The sequence below is a fragment of the Pithys albifrons genome, chromosome 8, assembly GCF_047495875.1.
Source record: "Pithys albifrons albifrons isolate INPA30051 chromosome 8, PitAlb_v1, whole genome shotgun sequence".
NCBI classification, from domain to species: domain Eukaryota; kingdom Metazoa; phylum Chordata; class Aves; order Passeriformes; family Thamnophilidae; genus Pithys; species Pithys albifrons.
Window position 1 is genome coordinate 20,565,560 of NC_092465.1, and position 22,736 is coordinate 20,588,295.

The 22,736-nt window shown below is 42.6% G+C and overlaps 3 protein-coding genes across 4 annotated transcripts in view; 2 read left to right on the plus strand and 1 right to left on the minus strand.

Moving 5' to 3' along the window:
- The window catches only part of PPIG (peptidylprolyl isomerase G), a 28,237-nt gene extending 23,368 nt beyond the window's left edge, over positions 1-4,869 (plus strand). For both annotated transcript variants that reach the window (XM_071561672.1, XM_071561673.1), the window contains exon 13: positions 99-4,869. In XM_071561672.1, coding sequence (XP_071417773.1) covers positions 99-1,218 — 1,120 coding nt within the window. In that variant the 3' untranslated portion in view covers positions 1,219-4,869. The remainder of the gene's footprint in view (positions 1-98) is intronic.
- A 5,769-nt stretch (positions 4,870-10,638) lies between these two features.
- On the minus strand, positions 10,639-17,249 carry CFAP210 (cilia and flagella associated protein 210). Its single transcript, XM_071562184.1, has 9 exons — positions 17,155-17,249; positions 15,922-16,136; positions 15,526-15,699; positions 15,239-15,435; positions 14,190-14,346; positions 13,068-13,207; positions 12,105-12,297; positions 11,617-11,781; positions 10,639-11,106 (listed from the first exon to the last, which is right to left on the minus strand). Exons 1-9 carry the CDS (start codon positions 17,183-17,185, stop codon positions 10,897-10,899), a joined length of 1,482 nt encoding a protein of 493 aa, XP_071418285.1. The 5' UTR covers positions 17,186-17,249; the 3' UTR covers positions 10,639-10,896.
- PHOSPHO2 (phosphatase, orphan 2) lies at positions 17,041-19,396 on the plus strand. The gene has a single exon (XM_071562185.1). It carries the CDS (start codon positions 18,105-18,107, stop codon positions 18,828-18,830), a length of 726 nt encoding a protein of 241 aa, XP_071418286.1. The 5' UTR covers positions 17,041-18,104; the 3' UTR covers positions 18,831-19,396.
- Positions 19,397-22,736: the final 3,340 nt, after the last annotated feature.

The window sequence follows — 22,736 nt, forward strand, 5'->3', positions numbered from 1 at the left end:
TAAGTTTCACTTGTGAAGCTGTCTCACTTCTGACTTAATCTTTTCAGAGTGAAAGGGATTTAAAAAGTTTTTTAAAACTTTATCTTTCTCTCTCCAAGGAGTGAAATAAATGAAACCAAGAAAGATAATCAAAAGAGCCCAGGAAGAGGAAGAGAGAGAAAAATATCCGACCACAGGCAAGTTTCTGAAAGTCCAAGCCGAAGAGGGGAAAAAGAGAAGAAAAAAGATCACAAATCTAGCAGCAAAGACAGGGAGACAAGAAGAAATTCAGAAAAAGATGATAAGCATAACAAAAGCAAGGCCAAGAAGAGAGCTAAATCTAGAAGCCATAGTAAAAGCCAAGAGAAATCAAAAAGTAAAGAGAGAGATTCCAAGCACAGTAGACATGATGAAAAGAGAGTGAGATCAAGAAGCAAAGAGAGAGACCATGAGAAAGGTAGAGAAAAAGAAAAGCACTATGATTCCAGAGGAAGAGATAAAGAAAGAAGTAGGAGCAAGGAGAGAACTAAAAGGGCAGGCTCAAGAAGTAATGAACAAGAGCATAGGAAGAGCAAAGACAGGGAGAAACGTAAGTCAAGAAGCAAAGAGCGTGAGCACGCTAGAGGGAAACACAGTTCCAGCAGCAGGACAAGGGATCGGAGCAAAAGCAGAGACAGGGGCAGGAGGGGAAGATCAAGGAGCAGGGACAGGGATCGCAGTAGAAGTAAAGACTATTCACGGAATAGAGAGAGAGAAACAAGAAGAAGAGGAAGATCAAGAAGCAGAGAAAGGAGAGGTACACCAGATAAATACAGAGGAAGAGAAAACAGGAGGAGGAGAGACTCAAGGAGTTCAGAGAGGGATGAAAGTCAAAGCAGAAACAGAGATAGGTATTCAAATAGAGAAAGTAGAAGCTCACATAAGAGGAATGATAGTGAAAGCCAAAGGAGGAGGCGTTCAAAAAGCCGTGAAAGTAGTAGTCCTGAATCTAGCAAAGATAAGAAGTCTAGTAGAGATCGGGATAGAAGTCCAGACTCAAAAAAGAGACCAAGTAGCAAAGAAAGAGAATCCAAAAAGTCATATTCACGCAGCAGTAAAGAAAAAGAAAAGACCAGATCCTCAGCAGAAAAAGAAATAAACCAAAAATCAAAGAGTCAGGAAAGAGATCATGCCCCTAGTAAGGATAAAAAGTCTGATCATGAAACAAGTCCTGGAACAGATGACGACAGGCACGGATGAGTTTGTGGACTTAATGTTTCCATTGTCTCAAAGTTTTAGAGACGTTTTGGGGAACGCCTTTTTTAAAGATGTGGACTTCAGTTTGGTCTTTTGATAATCTAAAACATGGATCATTTGTACTGCTAAAGTTTTAATAAACTTGAAATGAAAAACAAATTACATGTGTAATACAGTGTGATGTGTTTTAAGGATTTTATTGGATTATGTATCCTTGTGTGTTGTCAGCTAGTAAGGTGACTTCTATGCCACATTTTTTACCTGATGGACAGAGTTCAGTGCAAGCAATGGCTGCTTGTCAGGAGGCTTGTTCATGTGTGAAGAAGGAAGCTGCAGATACACTACATGTCATCTTAAAGCTAGGAGAATATTGCAAGGTGTCCATTACTCCAGTGTTGCTGCATCTGTATTTCAGTAGGTATAAATCCTAAGGAAATTTACTGATAGTGGTAAATATAGTTTTATTGTAATCACAAAGAGAATTAATTTAAATAAGTCTTCAGTTTGTATTTCTGTCGCTGCCAACAGTAGAATTCATTCGTGTTGTAAGGCACTCATATGTATTTGAGAGTTATTTCCTTGTCCTAAACAAAAATTTTAAGTTCTCATCAGTGTAATTTTTTTCCCTGTAACCTGTTTCTACTACATGCTTTCATGTTTGTCTACTGCAGAAAATTCAGCTTGGATGCTTCAGACTGCCCTGCCTCAGTTGCTAACTAGTGGATGCACAGAGAGGAAACTACCAGAATTTACATGACTGTCAGAGTAAGGAACCAGGAAAGCCTTTAAACTCTTGCTCCTTATGTCTAAGAGGAAACTACTGTTGTTCTGCAGTACTCGGAGTAGTTGAAGAAAAAAATTCAAGTATTGTTTTAAGACAGGCTCTTAATTTTTTTAAACTGAAATTCACTTTCCTTGCTGTTTCCTCTCATTTTAAAGACCGTGCTGTGAATTCCTTCTCATTCTCTGCTATGTATGTGTCCCTCAAACCAATTCCTTCCCTTTTCTGCTTTCCTCTCCTGCCTCTAGGTCCCACCCCAGTTTCTATTTCACCACCACACTTCCTGTCAAAGGGAAGGAGGTTGGCTTGTGTTGCCTCAGAAGTGGCCCTCTATGTGCATGCCCAAAGAGCAGCCGGTGTGTGGTAACGAAGCACCGTGAGCCAGCAGGAGGAGAGGTTTGGTACAAAGCCCAGTACTCCTTCCAGTCCTTTAACCTATTCACACCAAAGGCAGGCAAATCCTGAAAGCCCTGAAGAGAAGTTAAAAGCATTAATGTTAAGCTGTGTCAAAGCAAGACGATATTGTAATAGCTGAAATTTGTGCTAAATCTTTCACTACATGACATAACTTGTTTTTATTGTCTTGGTTATGAGCTTGTCAGTGTTTTCACTTTATAACCCACTTTATGATCAGTGTGTTTACAGCAGGTTAGCAGAATTGCTGAAACTTGGCTTGACATTGTAATCCAGCAGTTATGCTAAAGGAAAATAGTTGTGTCTTGAAAGCAAAAGAAAACAAGAGGATTGTCAACAACATAAGCAACATTTTCAAAGGAAGAAAACTAGAAGTCTGTAGCATTACTTTTTAGCAGAATAGTTAGTGGAGCTGCTTTGGCTATCAAGTGTTTTTTCCCTGTTTTAGTATGAATTTTGAATTGGAATGGTCATATTATGCAGAGTGTTTGAAAATGTTCCCAAGTCCACATGTGGTTGGATGATACAGCTGTCACTTAGAGGAGTGAACCAAAGACCTGTTTAGTACCTATTCTGCCTAAACTTTGTAGGACTTTGGAGAAGTTGTAGTCCTGTTTTGGGGGACTGTGGTAAGAAAAAGGTAGGAAATTAGGCTTCAGAAAATTGTGTGGCAGCATAAACAAGGCCTTCCATGGCACATTTATACTGTGCTGTGCATGCCATTTGCTTCAGAGTCTCTTAAAAAATGTTTGCAATGTTCTTTCATTATTTTTACCAGAACTGAGACACAAGCAAACTATTGCTGAGGTATGTTTGCACTACTGAGAATATTGTTGCCAATACCACGAAAGCTTGTATAAGCATGCCAATTATAATGACTGCTCTAGAAGGGGGAGAAATGCAAGCAGTCAGCAATACAGCAATATGTAGAAATTATTTTTAAAAAATCAGTCTTTAAAATCTCAAAATGGAGATTACATCCTGTTACAGCATGAAGCTGTAACTAGTTATTTCAAAAGATGCACTTCTGTACCCTTTCATATGGACTTTTTTCTTTGTTATAGTTCAGAAAATTATTTGTACAAATTAAATGAACTCTAATTCTTCCATAGCACCTTAAAAATTCATCTGAGTTGGTGGCACAAAGCTCATTTTTTCTGTTTTTAATGTACATTTTTTTAAAAAGCTGGTTACATTAAATTGCACACAGTGGGATACACTTGATGAGTGCATACCTTGCCTGTATTATATTTGATGGTAAATTGGTTTAGTGCCGATCACTTTGTTTAAACTGAAACACAACTGCAGTCTTATATGAGGGAGAGTTCACCAGATCCTTGCTTTTCTTTATCAAACTGGAAACTGAGAATGTCCATTAAAAATCCAGTGGGACTGTAGCACAGTCCTAGGGACAGCAGGATGTCCCCAAGCACCAATCAGTTCTTGCTGCCTTGTGAGGAGCCACTGACTATTGCTCTTGCAGTCCTTGAGCTTCTTCCCTCAATGGCAGAGCTTTCCTGTTCTCAGCCTCACAGTGACCTTAGGCTCAGTGTAGCTCAGTGTCAGCTTTGACACATGTGTCACAGGTCATTGGCTTTTGGCTTAGAGAACTGATCTAGAAGCATATTTGAAAGCAATACTAAAGTATACCAGAAGTAAAAAAAAGCCCTGCTCGTAGTCCTTCCTTGTGAATGCAGAAGAAAGTAGTACTTGTAGAATACAGCTTTTCTGCTGGTACCCCAGAACTGATGCTACTACAGAGGGAACCCTAAGACACCAGGCAAAAAGGGGCAGGGATTACTGGACTAGCTCTGGAGCATGTGTTTTAAGTGTACACACAGGCTTGAAATAACTGCAAGGGTTAGACATGCATTCTCTGTTGTATTGACAATAGATACTGACATTTTGCTAATACCATACAGCTTATATATACATGGAATGCTGAATTTAGTATTGGCAGTAGCTTTACAAACTTCATCAAAAAGAGACTGTTACATGATGCTGGATTTTCTGGGTGCTGCCATCAACTCAGAAGCAGAAATTCTGGGGGGGTAAGATGGAATGTAAGGTTGTGTAGACACTGCTACCTGTAAAAATGTCTTGCTGTCTGCTGACACAGTATTTCAGTTGTTTCTTTGCTTCGGTTGGTTGGTTTTTAGAAAGAAAAAAAGGCAATTGTTACATTTTAATCCTTTGTTCTATCTGGTTGTTACGAGTCTTAGCCTGAAACTGTGCACTTTGTACATGAAATCCCACACTACAGGCTTTTTTCTTGCAGTGTTCTTTGTCAGATGCCCTGAAGAATTTGCAGTGATCCGCTAACAGTGTCTGATTTGTAAGAATGTCGGTCTGGCAAGTGAATTTTAGAGCAATGTAAACACAAATGAAGCAGTCCTTCAGCTGCCTTTTCTGGAACTGTTGATTTATTGTAGCAAATAAAGTATTTTTGGACACACCTCTAGGGGCATAGTAGACTCATTGCTTTTCTGGTAGACAAAAATGTATCTTCCTGCTTTTAGGATTGTAATAGGAAATCTAAAGATATATGCACTGTAATTTTATTGAAACAGCAGCTATGAAAATGTTCTTTTTGAGGGTTGTTTGTTTGGTTTGGGGTTTGGGTTTGTTTGTTTGTTTTTGTTGTGGGGTTTTTGTTTGGTGGTTTAGGGGTTTTCTTGTGGTTGTTGAACTTAAACTGGAGGAATACCAGTGACAAAATCAATCACACTTCTAGAGTCAGTGTATTGAAAATGTAAAGAACTGTTATATGTACTTCTTATTCTGAAAATAGTAATTTTCCTAATGCACTATTTAGCTAAATTATTTAAGAAAGTCTGTAAACTCTGCATTTTGCAAAATATGAATTTAGTACAGTTCTGCAGCTACGTAGCGTAAAAATAGCTTTCCATTTTGGTGGCATATGTAGTTTTAGTATAATTCTTGCACTTGACAAATTTATGTAATTAGCAACACTTCTAACAAGCCTTTGTTGCACAAGAGCAAATGGAGCAATGTAATGAAGTTGACCTAGTGTCTTAGTTGCAAACTCTGCTTGTTGCCAACTTTGATCATGTACTTGCACAAATACAAGCCTGTGTGTGTGTGTCTGTGAAGCAGAATAGTTTTCAATGGTTACAGAAGAACTCCCTGTTCAATGTGAATGTAAATGGAGTGATAGGACAGCTTACAATCAGTTTAGAAGTGAAAGAACAACTTGATCAAAATTTCACCTACAGCAGTATGTCAGCCTGGCAACCTGGCTGGGGTGAGAGCAGAGTGCTTAGGAGAAAGCAGGGAAAGTATTTTTTCCCATTCCTTAGGGTTCAGGTAGCTGGAGTGCTAGATACAGTCTTGCTGCAGACATCCCTTTCCCATAAAGGATTAGACTCAGCCAGTGCTACAGCTTCTCAAGGCAGGACTTCTACCCTCCATTACACTCTCCAAAGTATAACTGTCACAAATAAAAGACATGATCAACATGGATCTTAGTTACACACAGATGTTTTAGACAGCTTATTCAATTTTATTAAATTGCTCATTAAGATTTTTTTAAGCCAAAATATAAGGTTTGAATTAAAGCTGGAGGCCCAGCAATACTAAAGGAATACAGTACTGACAGTTTATCTTTGGCTGAAGTTGAGTATAGGCAGGTTCTGGCAAACAGCACATTTTGTAACTTGCTGAAATGTTATCTTCAGCTGTTGGGCACTGATGGGTTTGCAGGCACACACAAGTTGGAAGGAGAGTGGTTAGCTGCTTACTCCTTTGTAGATACCTCTGTAGTAGTCAAATGTATTTCTGAAGCAAAAAGAAATAGAGTTTAAGTGTAAAATTAGTAGCTACTATTAATTGTACGTGCAGTGATAGATTGTAACTTATAATAATGCACAAATACTTGTTCTATCTTTACCAAAGGTAGTCCAGTTTCACTGTTGTCCCCTTACCAGTGCTGGATTTCGACTGGTGTGTTCAGTATCTCTTGCTTCTTCAGTACATGTTGCTCTTTTCTAACCTTTGCCTATTTTTCCTTTACATAGAAAAGGAGTGACACCAGATGCTACTGATCTCACAGGGGCAATTACTATTATGTTAACTGATATGCAATGTTGAATTTCCTGGACTGCAGCTCTGATGTTGAAGCTCTTCAGTACCTAACAGAATGGTGCATTTCTCTGGATAATGTACTGGAGCTGAGGCAACCCACAGAAAAACAAAGTGTTATGTTGGTTTATGTGAAACTACAAACAACTGTGCTTTACAACTGCTTACTAGAGATCAGTTTTAACAGGTAAGAGGGCAGGTTTGAATCACTTATGTATCCATTTAGGTATCTAGCTTAATATGAAAGGCCATGATATACCAAAACAAAAAGCAGCTTAGATTATAGGGATGGCAGTGCAATACTGTCAAACTTCACACATCACGAGCTTAACAAAGCCTATGCCACTTCACTTATTTTAAACAGAAAGGAATTGAGATAATTTCAAAGAAGACATCTCATGGTCTTGTCACACCTCTGACCTTCAACCCCCTCTGCAGTCTTAGCCTTCAGCAGTGAGGGGTTTTTTAAGTGCTATTTATAAGTAGTGAATTTTCCTTCTCTCAAAAATGCACTGCCAGAACAGCTGGAAAATTCAGCATAAGAGACAAGGATGCACTGGCAGAACAAATGTCTCGTTCATCGTGCAGTTAGTTGTTCAAAAGCTTTGTTCTTATGCTTCTGCATCAGCCTGCAGAACATGAGCTACTGGAACACCAGGATATCCACTCATTACCTGAGGCACTGTTCCTAACAGCACCAGCAATTCCACCTCCACCCCCAACAGCACCAATTCCTACTGGAACTGGTAGGCATTTTTTTCTGCACTTTCTGCTTCAAGCTTTAATTACAGAAAAATCGCTTGCATTGAAGTTCTGATTTTGCTGATATAACAATTGAGAGTAGCGTTTTTCACAAAATTAAATTGCAAGTTTGAATCTTAACACTGAAAACTATCCCTAAACCCACCTGCTAGTCTCTGCATCTTTTTCTCTTGTCAGATCAGCCATCATTTCTTTAATGTAAGCCTTAATCCAGTCTTCATATTTGTCTTCTCTTTGTTTCTGTTCAGCTTTAATTATTTTCTGTTCAGCTACATATTCCTGTTTAAATGGAAAACTACTTTTATTTTCATGTAGAATGAGATTTTGGAAACATGAACTTAAAAAAAAAGTTCTAACAAAGACTTCAGGCCTAGCCTATAATAAAGTTTTTGGTATCAGTCGAGAAGCTATAGAAGATAGAAATCCAGAAATAAAGAGAATTCTCATGATCTACTTATGACAAACTGCAACCAAAGTAAAATTAGTATGTGGTTTCAGCCCCAAGCACAGTATCTTTACATTCTTTCCTCTACTTCCCCAGTGGCTCCAACTGTATTGTTTCCATCTGATGTATCATTTACACAGTGCAGACTCTGAAGGACTCAAACAGTAAGAGTCTGTAGAACCATCAAAATGTAAAGCATAAGGCATTTTGTAATGGCAGTTGTATAGCCTGGCAGTATGTATAGCTTTTATTGCAAGCCACTTTATTTGTGTGCAACCATCACGGCCAAGATGAAACAAGCATTTTAAACTTTCCTGTTACTTACATGATGCAGCCTCTGACACTCAACTTTTTCCTCCTGTTCTTTTCCTCTCTGAATTTCCAGCTGGTACAATTGGTTTGATCTCTGTATTTGTTCCCCTTCTCTTTGCTTTCCTAGCTTGGCAAGATCTGCCTGATCCTTTGTGCTCCTTTATTCTAAATCAGAAAAGGGAAGTGAATAAACAAGCCAGGGGCTGTGTGAAGTAAAAAGGAACAGATAAAGTACCCGAAGATGTGCTGAATCTGTAATATTTAAAAAAATAATACTCTGAAGTGAAAGCGGAATGTCAGAGATCAAAACTAGAATCACAGTTTTTATAAGCTAGTTCCAGATATGGCCAAAGCTCCGTCCTAGTCGGACAGTACTGAAGTCTAGACTAGCAAAAGCAAGCATGACCAGAAGAGGGACTCGGGTATTAGACTGAATTTGATCAGCCTGTTTAATTGCTAGCCTGCTCCCTGTGCAGCCTGGGCCCTTCCCCACTGTCTCCCAAGCAGTGCCAGGCACTGTGCAAGCCACGGCTGGACAGGGCCAGGATTCCCATGCTAGCCAGCCATGTGAAGGCTTCTGGCTGGAGGAAGCAGAAATCACAAAGGATTTTGCCACTGGCTTTTAATGCCAGAATTTCGAAAGTCTTGTTTAATTTATTAGGATAAACAGAGCCCCTGACAGCAAGAGCTGTTTCTGAAGCTGGAGAACAGCGTTAGGGAGGAACCAGAGGGTGAGGGGAGGTGAGGAGTTTTCAGCCTGCCGGCGGAGCGAGAGCAATATGAAACGATTGTTCCACGGCGGTGACTCAGGCGGCGCCGAGCACCCTGCGCAGCCGGGCCCGGCTGGGACCGAACCCGCCCGGCCCGGCCTGGCTGGGACCGAACCTGCCCGGCTGGGAGCGAACCCGCTCGCCCCGCTCCGGCCCCGCCGCACTCACTGCGCCCGCTGCTCCCGGGCCACGGTCCGCCCGCTCCAGCGGCGCCCTTCCCCTCCGCTCCTGCGCCGAGGGAGCATGACGGATCCCCACCGAAGCCCGGGCTGTCCCGGGCAGTCGCGGCTCCTCCTCCCGCCCCGCACAAAGGCGGCAGACACACCCCGGTGCCCCCCGTCGGTGCCGTGTGGCGGCTGCGGGAGCGGCCCCGCCCCGGGAGAGGCCCCGCCCGTTTGTCGGAAGGCCGGCAGGAGTCGGCCCCTCCGCAGCTGATGCGTGACCTGCTCGCTCCCTCTCGGTAAGAGGCTGAAGCTCCCCCCGCCCTGTGTCGGGGCCGGGGCCGGGGCCCGGCGGGCTTCGGCGCCGACCCTCGCACACAGCCTGCCCCGCAGGGCTGCCGGAGCCGGGGCTGCAACCCTGGGCGGCCCCGGCAGCTGGTGAGGAGGAGATTGGTCCTCCCTCTCCTTCCAGAAGTTTTTCCCTTGCCCTGCCTGGAAGAGACTCCTCGAGGAGGCGCCTGCTGCACGCGGGGGGGAGGACACCCACCTTACACCCGGCATTGTTACACTGTAGGGGAGGTGAAGCCAGTTCTGCTCGGCGCGCAGCCCGCACAGGGGCCCCCAGCCCGCACAGGAGCCCTCTCACCTCCACGGTAGCCTCGTAATTCTCTCCAAGCCCCGTGCTTTCTGCAAGGCCTGTTGCTTTCAGAAGCCACTCAGAAACTCGAGGACACTCAAAAGACCCATTTTGCAAACTAAAATATTGGCAAGTATCCTTTATATAAAACTCTTCTAATTTGGGTTTGGGGCTTTTTTTTAGGATTTGCATAATTTTCTACTCTGGCCAACAGAGCTGGGAGGCTGGAACATATGGTTATGTGCAACAAAGAAAGCTTCAAGCTTCTTGGACTTCGTTTCCAGTGGACACCAAGATACAGGGATACCCTGTTTAAAGCCTAAGGGTACTGCTGGAGGAAGGCATTAGAGAAAAACCTGGAAACCCTAACTGTCCAAGGCAAGAAAATGATGTTAACATTTCACCAAAGAAATTAAGCTTAAGGAGGGAGGTGTGTCAGTGGCTTGGATGTTGGAGAAAAATATGCAAAGGAATCTGAGAAACAATTTTACATCCTGATCAATTTGCTGTATATTGAATTGCTGTTTGTCATTTTGAAAGAATAGTCCAACTATTGTCTCCCGTTGATGTGCTCTTTTTGTAGTAGCTATTTACAGGTATATTGGGACCTATTTGCCTCCTCGGTGAGCTTTTAAGGGCTGTGATCAAATCACATATTTTCATGTAGTAAAACTAACTTATAGCATGACATTTGTTTTATAGAGGTAGTTGCAAAACACTACAAAACCTGCATACCATAACTATGCCAGCTTTCACATGTGTTCTCGTTTTTTCTTCCCCTTTTTTTGTTCAGTCTTTTCTGTTATAGGGAATGCTTAACTGGAAGTAGGCTAGTGAAAAATGTGACCTTTTACACTAGCAATCCATATCTCAGTCCTGAAAAACCTGGGACAGTGAATTCTTACAACAATAAATATTAAAAATACAGCAGTAATAGTGAGCTTTTGACTGGGATGGGTTACAGAGACAGTGAATTATATAACACACATTCTTGTCCCAAGTTTAATAAACTAACATTCATGAAATACAAGCTGGGGATTTTTATAATATGGCAATGTTTTGTTTTTTTCAAATGGACTTACAGATTCATAGTATATATTTGATATAAATAATTTACAATTTAACTCTGCCTGTATGGTTCAAAAAGGTATTTTTTAATCTGAAAACAGCTCCTGCTTTTCCCTGTTGGATTGTTTAAATGTTATTTCATGTTTTTAACTTCTTGAGGGGCATTACAGCTACAACAAGGTAACTGAGTTATCTTGATCATATGCTTGGAAAGTATTATTTATTTCTTCTCAGAAAAATGGCCCATGTCCAAGTCCTCTTCCATCTTTGCATGCTTTGAGAAGAGGATAAAGACGATGTGTAGTCTTGGACTCTGATTCAATTACTTGCTTTGCATAGCTCTGAAATTCACGCTCTTTACAAAGGGCAATAGCTTCATTCTGAGCTTCATAGTCCAAGTCTGCTTGCTTTTCCTTCTGTTGTTTTGCCTGCTTTTCAGCCTTATGAAGAAAAGGGAATAACAAAACTTAGTACTTTGTTTTCAACATCACTATCCTGTAAAGCTTAGAGAGGGTAAAAGCTTATAGGAGATCCCCGGTGCAGTTAGTTGACACTTGGCACTTGTCACTCCTCCCCTCTTCTGTCCCCTGCCATATCCCCCGCAAAAGGGTACATTAAATAGCTGAGTGAGCATCAGCATCAGCTGCTGCTCTTTGGTGACAGCCCAGAAGATACAGGAGAGTAGCAGTAGAACATCATGGCACAGAACACAATGGGATCTGTCATTGCACACCAGCCTTGACTTGCACCAAATGCACTGAGGAGGCTGCTCCCAACACCAGCATATGCAGAGCACACATGATTTAAAAAAAAAACAACCAACAAAAAAAACCCCCAACCAACTAAAAATCCAGCAAGCTTCCTCTCTTCCTCTCAGCAGAAACCAGTGCTCTTGGTTTAATGAGTGTTTCTTTCTGAAAGGGTTGACAGGGTACAGGTCCTCTATTTACCATTTGCTGGATCTGAATTTTCTGTACTTCGATGTTTGCACCATATTGTCCTTGCTTCTTGGCTTTTTCCATTTCATGGTAGATGCGGTCCTTTTCCATTAACACTTTGAGTTCTTTCTCAGCCTCTTCTTTTTCCTGTCTCTCCTTTTCCATTTGCATCTTCATCTGCAGTTTACAAAACACACAAAAAAGTTAGGCAAGGAGGTAGCGTGCTAAGCTGGAAGTTGTATCTCCCAGCAGAAGCCGCCCTGTACCAGCACTCCCATGAGCACTGTCATTGTGGCTGGCCAGTCTCCAAGCCCAGGGTTTTCAGCAGCCCTGGCAGATGTGCCCCCAACACGGAAGTGGGAAAGGGAGGGGGGACTCCAGGTAAGATGTCAGCAGACTGGATGAAGTTGCTGATGCCTGGCACCAGAGCCACCAGCTGTGCCCCAGGCCAGGCTCCTCAACTGGAGTAAGCAGGAGTAAGATCAGCCCAGGTTTTTTACCACAGTGGCTCTGTATTCAGCAATAGATTCAATGGCAGCCTTTTGTCTTGCTTCTTTCTCTTTGCGTTTATTTTCTTCTTCAGCTTCTTGTTTTGCAATATCTCTAGCAAGACGATCGTCTTCCATCTTTAATGCCTCACTCAGTTGTTTAGATAATTCAGTAACCATTCTGTCCTGATGTTCCTGTGCTTTTCTGCAGAAGAACATGAGCTACCATAACATACCAGGGTAGCACACCTGGGTCTACCTGAAGCTACCAATTCAGCAATCCTGCTTCTAGTCTTCTCTTGCCACACAGGCTGGCCTACCCACGCAACTCATTGATCTCCTTGTGTTCCCCCGTTTTTGTTTTTTTTTTATATTGTCTGATTTAGCAAATAAACATTCCCTGTATTCTTGTAACACCAGCTCTCTGTTGCAATAACGAGCTGGATTGCTCAGTGAGGAGTCCAGCTAGCATCTTGCCATCATAAGAGAAATGTTGGGAGTATTGGCCAGAAGCAGGAAGAGAACGAGATTCTTAGATCGACTCAGTTATATCATTATGTTGTACCCTCAATGTAAAATCGATAAATCATCTCCCCAATAAGAATAAGAAGTCAAATCATGTTTCTTGATCTGACTCAGAGAAATATAGCTTATACTCAGAAATATTTTCATCAAGGATCTTAATTGTCTTTAATTGTTGAGGAGGTGAAGGAAATAGGAAAATCACTGTTCCCAACACACTGGTGTAGAGCTTTGCCCTTCCGTAAGCCTTTGTACTTTGTAGGATGGAGAGACTGCTCCCTCACACACCAATACTAAGGAACATGTGAAAGAATTTCCTTTTTCTTCTGAATTCCCTACTCTGTCTATCAAGTAAATTGTTGGGTGTGTTATGTCAATAGTCTGACAGCTCTGAAAATTACTACATTATAATTTTTAGTTTCTTTACAATTCAATCTCTAGCTTTGCACCTACCTACGCATTTCAGCTTCCTTCTTTTTTCTCATCTGGGCAATAGTTTCCTTTGCTTTAAAATGAGCTTTGATCCGATCATCTTCTTCTATTTGTTTTTGCTCCTCTATTGCCTTGATTATTTTCTGGTCAGCTACGTATTCCTGTATGGGCAAAACGGTCCTGATGTAACGGATGAAGTTCAGAATATCTGGGCCTGAGGTAGCAACTTAACAAGGATCACTCCCTATTCTCTCTTATGTTTCTTTCAAAAGGAGAAGAGAGGAAAGGACTTTTCAGTACTTTCACTTCTGCGGTGTCCCTATTCAAACATGTGAAAGGGGAGAGAGCAGATTTGAGGAAGCAGGAGGGGAGCTCAGCATCAAACAGCTGCTTCTCCAGCCCACTGCACAAACAAACTGCTGTGCAATGCAGAGCACACCATGCGCTGCTTCCATTCACAGACATGGGAGAGTGGGACAGTGGAAGGCACGGGACATCCAACCCCCACCAACAGCCACACATGCTGCTCCTGGCCCACCTCTTCCAAAACTATCTAAAAGCTTAATCCAAAACATAGCTGAAGAGGAATTTTCCATACTTTTATGTAAACAACAACTGTCTTTTGCATTTTGGCCAGAAGCATTCTGAGACATTTCTAGTTTGTACTTAGCAAGATGGTGTTGAAGATGAAATGAGAAGGCAGCAGGTCTTGACTAAATTTCTGAACTTCCCCAGTCATAAACAGAAAGTAAAGTTAAACAGATATGTTCAGTCTCAGGCTATTCCCTCTTTCTAAAAAAGGGAAAAGGGTTTAAAACAGCAGGAATGTGAAACTTAAATACAGTTCTCAAGTCGAGAAGAATATTCCTTTATGTATACAGCCGAATCCTTAACCATAGGCAAGTCAAAACATCAGGTGCCAATGTCCCTTCAGACAAGAGACGGGAAAAGCCTCCAAGAGGCCCTTCTCAAAAGCACAGAGGAAAGAAAAGGCCTGCAACTGGCAGGAGAGGCATTTGATCCCCTGCTACTGAAGCTGTCAGCAAAGCATTGGCAGTAGGCCCCTTTATTTGTAGACCGAGTGCAGCCACCACAGCCACGGTGAAACAAGCATTTTGAACTGTCTGCTTTCCTATTACGTACATGGTACAGCCTCTGGCGTTCAGCTTTTTCCTCCTGTTCCTTTTCCTTTCTTCTCTGAACTTCCAGTTGGTACAGTTGGTTCAGTCTCTCTGTTTCTTCTGCTTCTCTTTTGTATTCTAGCTTTGCCAGATCTGCCTGATGCTCATGCTCCTTTATTCTGAATTGGAAAAAGGTGGATAAATGGGTTAGGAACTGCATGAAGTAATGAACAGATATATATTCTGCATAACCATAGGTACCTTGCACCAAAGCATGTGATACTTTGAATTGAAGGTAGGTGGAATGTCAGAGGTGAAAACCAGCATTGTTTGTAATGGTAGCCCTCAGTCCTCTAGCCAGAAATGAGCTACATGGTATGCTCAGAGTTTCCAGTCTCATGGTAACAAGTTTTAGCTGGATGACTCATTAGAACTGTCACATTCATAATGCTCTGGCCTAGCTCTGCAACATCCTCAGAGAACGAGATTTCCCCAGTGAGACCCACCGTACTTGTGTTTCTCCTTCTGGGCATACAGACAGCAGCTTATGTTCTGCAAGGATTTATGTGTTGGGCCTGGAATATGTTAGACCAGACTCTGAACCCTTCCCCTGCCTTGGGAAGTTTGATTCCTTCTATCAGAGCACCAGCGTCAGTTGTATAAATACCACTGGGGATCCCTCCATAAGATTTCTGGAAGAACTGAAAGAAGTGACAGTAATGTGTTCTCTTGATAGGCAGTCTGAAAACTAGTTATGAGCAATTGGAAATTCTGGTTTAACCTTTTCCTTGTCTGGAACCTGAGTAAAACACAGCATTAGAACAGTTATTTGACTAAAACCTGTTGATGCCTGCAAGAAGTGATTTTGCATGCAGCCTGCTGGCAACCAAAAAGGCATGTTACAGCTTTTCCCTCTGGGGCAAGTTCTTCTGTGGCAGTGTGGATTTTTATTTCTAGTGTGGCATTTGTGAATCAAAGTATTAGTGAGTTTCTGTAAAAACCTTGTAGAATGTATTTGTGAGAAGAGTTCAAGTAAATGATAAAGTAGGTTTGCTTTTAATTATTACTTACTGTTCCAGCTGACATTTGCGTACTGCCTGTTCTTTCATATAATGCTGCTGTGCCTTTTCTTGCTCTCTGAGAACGTATTCTTTAAATAAACGTACCTCTTCTTCACGTTCCTTCTTTTTGTTATCAACTGACTTTAACTTTTTAAATTCAACTTGAGCATCTCTTTCTTTTAGGACCTCAGTAAACAGAAGTGCACTCTGCAAGAGAACATTTAAATTTGTGCTTTGAGAATTCTTTAAAGACATTCAGTACAATTTGAATTTAAAAATTGTAAGTTGTCAACAAACATGGAACTGTTTCATTCTCTCGTTCTGATAGGATAGGTAGGTTTTTGCATGATCAATAATCTCCTTCCGTTTTGCTGCTCGGAACTTTGCTTCTTCCAAGTCGAGTAACTTTCTTTCTGCCTCTTCCTTTTCTTCACGTAATTGTTTGGCTTTAAGTTTCTCTTGTGCTATGCTCTGTAGTGCAGACAAAATTAGAAATCACATTTCAATTTTGGGTTGTGTTTTTTTTTAATTTATGTTTATGTTAGATATTAAATGTATTTAAACAGAGTGTAGTTAAAATATATATTCAAAAGCAAATGTTAAACAAAGGGAGTACAGCTAGAAATGTTACTATGAGTGTTTTGGTATATATGAAAATGCCTACCGTTGTTTACAAATGGATCTTGTGCTTACCACGGTGGCATTGGGTGGGTCTTTTACAGCAGCTTTGGAGCCCAAGTGCATTTCTTCCTGTTCTTTCTTCTCATCAAGGGTGTGTGCTGCTTCTTTAGTGCTGTCCTGAATCCTTTCCCATTCTGCTTTTGGGAATACAATAACCTGACGAAGATCTGCTTCATTTGGAAGGAAATACCCATCTGGAACATTATTTTCTTCCAAATGATGTGGTGCTGTGCAGAGGGAAGTAAAAATACTGAGGTCACTTGATATCAGGAAATCCAATATTCACATATGTATCGGGAATTGATTCTCACATAGTAACAATACTAAGTTATCCTTAGTTACTCTCTTCATCCTCACACCTCAAAGCTAAGACACGGTATCTGTCTGTAGTGTAACTACAGCTACTGCTTGTACTTGGACTGTGGCACTGACTGAACTGTTCGGTTGTGCCCATTGCCTGTTGCTGTGTCTGTACGGGTCTGGCTTGTAGTGACTCACATTTTCCAGGCAGTACTTGAGCATGATTCTGAGAACAGCAGGGACCAGGGACCATTCCCAAAAGGAAAGGGGGAATATTGGTAAAGCCATTCCACTGGCTGGATGAGACAGCAGTTTGGGCACAGGCTGTGCCGGACCACCCTTTTCCTGCACACTCACTGTTTTTACTGAAAGAGATCTGTTGTAGAACAGTTTCTTCATCTGTTGGCGAGATGTTTCTTTGTTGCATTAGGCTTACGTATATATGAATGCAGATGTTCTAGATGGTCACTAGGTTTTGTGACACACTCTTTCAAGTGTCACAACTGTTTCTGAAGGAAGTGGCACTCTGTACGGAGTGGCGTCCTGCAAAAGTCTCCATGTGTCTGATGTGCAACAGACTCACACCGTGTCTGCAGCGTAGGGAGGCTTTCTCTTACAGTGACACTGATGCCAAGGGCTATTTTCCGGATGGTGTTGCTAATCTGTTTGTCTCACGGTAGGACCAGACCTGATCCTCTCCCTGTGTCCCAGGTGAAGGCAGCCTTGCCCAAAGCAGAGGAACGCTGCCGCGCCCCGGGAACCGCCAAGCCTCTCCTGCTGCCGCGGGAGGCCCCGGCACCTGCGCCGCGCTCAGGTCAGTTCCGTGGGACAGCCGCCCGTCCTGCTGCGTGCAGCGGGGGGAGCCTTGGGCGGAGTCACGGCGAGCCCCCCGCCCCTCCCGGAGCCGCGCCTGCCCTCCCGCCGGGCCGCGGGGGCCGCACTCACGGGCGAAGCGCCGCTGCCGCCCGGCCGCCATGTTCGCCGCGCGCCGCGCCGTTGCTTGGCGACCCCGCGGCGCCGTGACGTCACGGGCGGGGCGGGGCGGGACAAGGGCGGTCCCGGGCCCGCCCGCGATAGCCCTTCCTTCGCTTCACTTCCTTCGCTTCCCTGCCCCGCGGGGCGCTGCCCCTTTCTTCCCTTCCCCTGGCTTCCCTGCCCCGCGGGGCGCTGCCCCTTCCTTCGCTTCCCTGCCCCGCGGGCCGCTGCCTCTTCGCCCAGCCGCTCGGGCGCCCGCCGTGCCCCGCGGGGAGGCTGCGCTGCTTTAATCGCCGCCGGCAGCTGGGACGGGCTGCCCGTGTCCTGCCCGCGTCCTGCCCGGGACTGCCCGCGGCAGGAGCAGCCGGGGCCGTTCGGGGACCTGCCCGGGACGGGCGGCGGATTCAGCTGCACAAATGGCTGCGTCCCTTTCCGTGGGCTGCTTTGGTTTGGTGCGTCCTCGTTGAAGGCACTGGCTCCAGCTGTTAAGTGGACGTTTCCTTCTGAAATCCCTCTTGAGGCGTTTTGCCAGGAGGATCCCAGTTTGTTTGCTTTGGCAAATGCTGATGGAGCAATTGAGAGCCTGTGGTCAAACTGGTGGTGCGTGAGTACAGGGACACCGACTCTGGGTTAGCATCAGTAACTGCAGCGTGAGCTCAGATACTGCCACAGTAACTATTTTGAACAGAAGTTGGACACTGAACTTTGACCTTTACAGACTGAACTGTGACCTTTACAGACTGCATTTTTAGCTTCAGTGCAACTTCCCATAGCTGTAGTGGCCATAAATAGTTTACTTTGTTTAGATATTTTCTTGCAGAATTTTTCTCTTCTGACCACAAGACCAGGGTGGGAATATAGTACTGGTGTTTATTTCAATAATTTTCCTTTTTGTTTTGGAAACTGTTTTTCTCACAGCTATGAAATTTCTGTTGGTTTTTGATTTTGACCATACAATCATAGATGAAAATAGTGATACCTGGATTGTGAAATGTGCTCCTGACAGAAAACTTCCTAATGGATTAAGAAACTCCTACCAACCAGGACATTGGACAGAATATATGGGCAGAGTCTTTGTCTACTTGGGAGACAATGGTGTCAAAGAAGATGAGATGAAAAGAACTATGACAACAATTCCTTTCACTGCAGGAATGATAGATCTGCTGGGGTTTATTGGTGAGAACAAAGAGTTGTTTGACTGCATAATTGTTTCAGATTCCAATACAGTATTTATTGACTGGATTTTGAAAGCTGCTGAGTTCTATGACGTTTTTGATGAAGTGTTTACAAACCCTGCAGCATTCAGCAGTTCTGGCTATCTTACTGTACAGAACTTTCATGCTCACCATTGTGCAAAGTGTCCTAAAAACCTTTGCAAAAGGAAAGTTTTAAAAGAATTTCTAGATAAACAGTTGGAGCGAGGAGTAAGTTATACACGAATTATGTATATAGGTGATGGTGGAAATGACTTATGTCCAGTAATGTTTTTGAAGAAGAATGATATTGCTATGCCCAGGCAGGGCTATACTTTGGAGAAAAAGATTTCTCAACTGGCCCAAGATCTCAGTCCTGTACAGTGTTCTGTTCTGGTTTGGTCATCTGCTACTGACATTATGTCTTACCTGAAACTGCTTATAAAGGAATAATTCAAATGATAAATGGAAACTGATATAGTTACATTTTAACTTCCTGGGAGACAAAAACTGCACGTATGTAGAAGCACGAAATTGGAAAATTGGGCTATTAGCAGAACTGCTGTTTTTTTCAACACAGTATAAAACTGTTTATGTTCAATCTTGGCAGTAATGGGAAAGTGAAGTAAAAAAGGCCTTCTAAGATAGTCCATATTCCAACATAAATGAAGGAGGGGGTTGCATTATTCTTAGTTTATTTCCCCCCTCCCCGCCCCCCCAGCCTTTACCAACTATATAACTGACCTTTGCTGTCCCACACACTTAGGGGAAGGAGTAGGATTAGTGCAAAAAAGAATGAAATTCTGTACTTAGGACATATTAGGTGACAGGAGCATGGTTCTGAAACTGCTGGCTTTTATACTTTGATCTGATTATAACTTATTTGGTATGCTTGTAATATTATTTGATCTGAAGATGCATTTATATTTTCAATCTACTAAATATTTTATGAAACCAAATGACTTTTTAATAGTTTGTATTATATTATAAAGACAATAAAAGTTTCTGCCACTGACAAAGTCAACACAACGAATCTGTCCTGCATTCTGCTGGCCTGTGTGTCATCAAGCACCTGTTCTTGGAAGGGCCTGGAGAGAGTGAGCGCAAGTGTAGGTGTCAGCCCTTGGCTAACACCTTCATTCATTTTGCTAGTCAGACCCCTTTTCTTCTAGAAGGCAGTAAGGATGTTGCTATTTTGTGTAAAGTCTCTCCTCTTCTGATTACTGCCTCGACAGTGGCTGCTGCCGGAGCTGTACAGAACTAAAGGGGGTCTGACTGTCTGTGCCAACAGCTCCCAATCAGCCGGGTGCCTTTTTCTTGTTTGGTTTCTGCTGCAGTGCACAGGCCAATAGGATGGTGCATGTATGTACACGTTTACACTGATTTTACTTACTCACTCTCATCTGTATCTATAGTATAATCCTCTCTTACAGGCTGGAAGAGAACATCTATGTCCATTTTAACTTTTAAACAGAATTGTTGTCTTTAAATAGTTTAAGGAATCATTTGTGAACATTCAGTCTTTCTCTTCACCACTGACAGTGGGATGAGTCTCAAGAGTTGGGCTATGCATATAAAGATGTTAAGAATAAGTCTCATTAAATAATGTATTTTCATGCCCAATGTTTTTTTTCTTATAGTCCCACAAAAGGTCCAAAAGGATGATATAGTCTGCTATTAAACTGAAGTCAGTGTTAGCTTAAGTGCTTTAATAGCTGATAAGTTAGTCTAACTTTCACAGCATCTCAGTTGCAGATTTCTGAGGTGTAGCTCAGCAGCCTGCAGTTGCCATATCTATCTTCCTTTTTATTCTATGCAGTATTGCTCTCATTTTCTTACAGACATTTGATATTGTCACTAACTTCTTTTTCCTTAATTGAAGATTTTTAGGAGTGGTCTTGCCTGTTTTCAGGCTGATAGAAGTTAAGGTTTCCTTTGCATACTTCCTTTCTTGCTTCACTTTTTTAATGAATTGTAGAAGGTTGCTTTGAACAGTTCCTTGTCTAAGATGTCCAGAGTAATATACTTGAGTTCTCAGGAGCTTTCCTTTATTGATGGATATCTGATAGGTATTTAAGATGTTCAAGATCTTGCCCTATTGTCTTGTGTGAGGGCATGAAGAGAACATCTGAATAACTGGTGGGTGTCAAGTTGGGTTGTCTGATGCACATATTACTGCTCATACAAAAGAACAATAATGGCTGTTGTGTAGTACAACTTTATATGTTAAGGTTTTTCAGTTGTTGCCGTGGTTTAACCCCAGCTGGCAACTCAGTACCACATAGCTGCTCTCTCACTGTCCCCCACTCAGTGGGGAGAATTGGGGAAAAAAATTAAACCACCTGGTTTGGTGAGAACAGTTTAATAATTGAAACAAAATGTAGTAGTACTAAATTATTATGATAATTGTAATGAAAAGGAGAGAGAAAGGAATGAAGTCCAGGAGAAGTAAGGGATGCACAATACAGTTGCTCACCACCCTCTGACTGATGCCCAGCTCATCCCCTCCCTGCCAACTCCCCCCAGTTTGTGTGCTGATTGTGACATCCTGTGCTATGGAATATCCCTTTGGCCACTTTGGATCAGCTGTCCTGGCCATGCTCCCCCCAGCTCCTTGTGCAGCTTCTCCTGCAGCTCCTTGCTGACACAGCATGAGAAACTAAGAAGTCCTTGACTTAGGGTAAGCACTGCTTAGCAACATCCAAAACATCAGTGTGTTGTCAACATCATTCCCATAGTAAATCCAAAACACAGCACTGAACAAGCTTCTAAGAAGGAAATTAACTCTGTCCCAGCTGAAACTGGGAGAGGTGTGTGTCTCTAATTCTAGATGTACTGCCGAATGTTCCAGAATCTGTGCTTGTCTCTTCTGTGCTTTTCAGAACTTAGTTGCAGCATAGCTTGCTTTCAGTTTGTCCACAGATCTCAGATGCTGCTTACTTAAAAACACCCCAATAACTCAGCTTTTCCTTCCACTTAATTTAGCAATTGTTCTTTTAGCTTTAAGGAACCTACCTCATAGTTTGCTGTGAGAATGAAAAATTGGGTGAGAAATTATTCTTCATGCTCAAAAGGGTGTTTTGTGTTTTTGATGAAAGTACAAAAGCAATACTGAAGCAGATGAAGCAAAGTAGACTACTTGAAATATTAGCAATTATGATCTAATCACTTCAAGTAGAGGGTAGAGCTGATGCTATTTGCTAGACAATGTTCATATTGGAAGACAGAAGAAATTTTTCAATTCCAGTAGGCAGACCATTAATCTATTAATCAGGTCTTGTTTGGGTTTGGGGCTTTTTTTCCCCTCTTAATAAAAGAGAACACTTTTCTGAAGCACCACAATTACCAATTTTTTCCATGTTTGGTTATAATGGAGAGGAGATGAGCATCTCCAAAGGGTGAAGCTGGTTTAAACTGGTAATCCAGCCAAAACAGAAACAGAGAAGCTCCTTGAAGGAGTGTATGTTCAGTACTATGTGTTGCTGACCTCCAGATTTGCAGGCAGTTTAAATCCACACCCTCTCTGGGAGGGAGATGGCTTAGGTAAAATCTTATGTAAAGAAATGCATGATGGAAGGCATATGTGTATGGGAAATTCTGTGTGGCGACAGGTCTGCTACCACACACCAGCTACTATGGAGAGCCTTAGCATTGCATGCTAGGGGGATGGCCAAGACTTGGAAGAAGTTCCTGCACATCCATAGAAAGATGATGTAATGGAAAATGCAAAACCACAGCAAAACAAAGTTGTTGATGTAGGGTTGTATAAACAGACTCAGGGCGGTACAGGGGAATGCTCCAACGAAATGGAGTAATGTGGCTGTCAGAGACAGCAGGGGTGTTGCTAATTCCTGGGTTACACTACAGAACTCCAGTTCTCTGGGTTAACAATGCATCAGGAGGGGTTGAAGAAACAGAAGACAAAGGTGTGTGAAGGTGTGGGTTTTGGTTTTGTTGAGTTTTTTGTTTGTTTGGATTAATTTATTTTTGTCTCGTTACTATGTAAAGGCCAAGGGCAAGTTTGAGTCCTGCTGCATGACTAATACAAGAAGAAGGATGGCAGAGGGATATGTCCATATACACATTCCTGTTCAGATTCCCTTTAGTTTTATGCTTCTGGTGGGCATTGTGGAGGAAGTACCATGAGTAATTAAAAATATGGCGCTTTTGCATCTGTGTAGTGCAGGAGTTCTCCAAATTTCTCCTTTTGGGTATTGCTGGCACTTAGCTAATAACAACAAATTCCACCTCCTTTTGGTAGGAGAAACCATTGCCGGTCCTTTCAGCTCAGGAGAGCTCCGGCAGGGCAGGGGGCGCCTGGCTGCTGGATCCAGAGCACCGAAACCCTTCTGCAGGTGA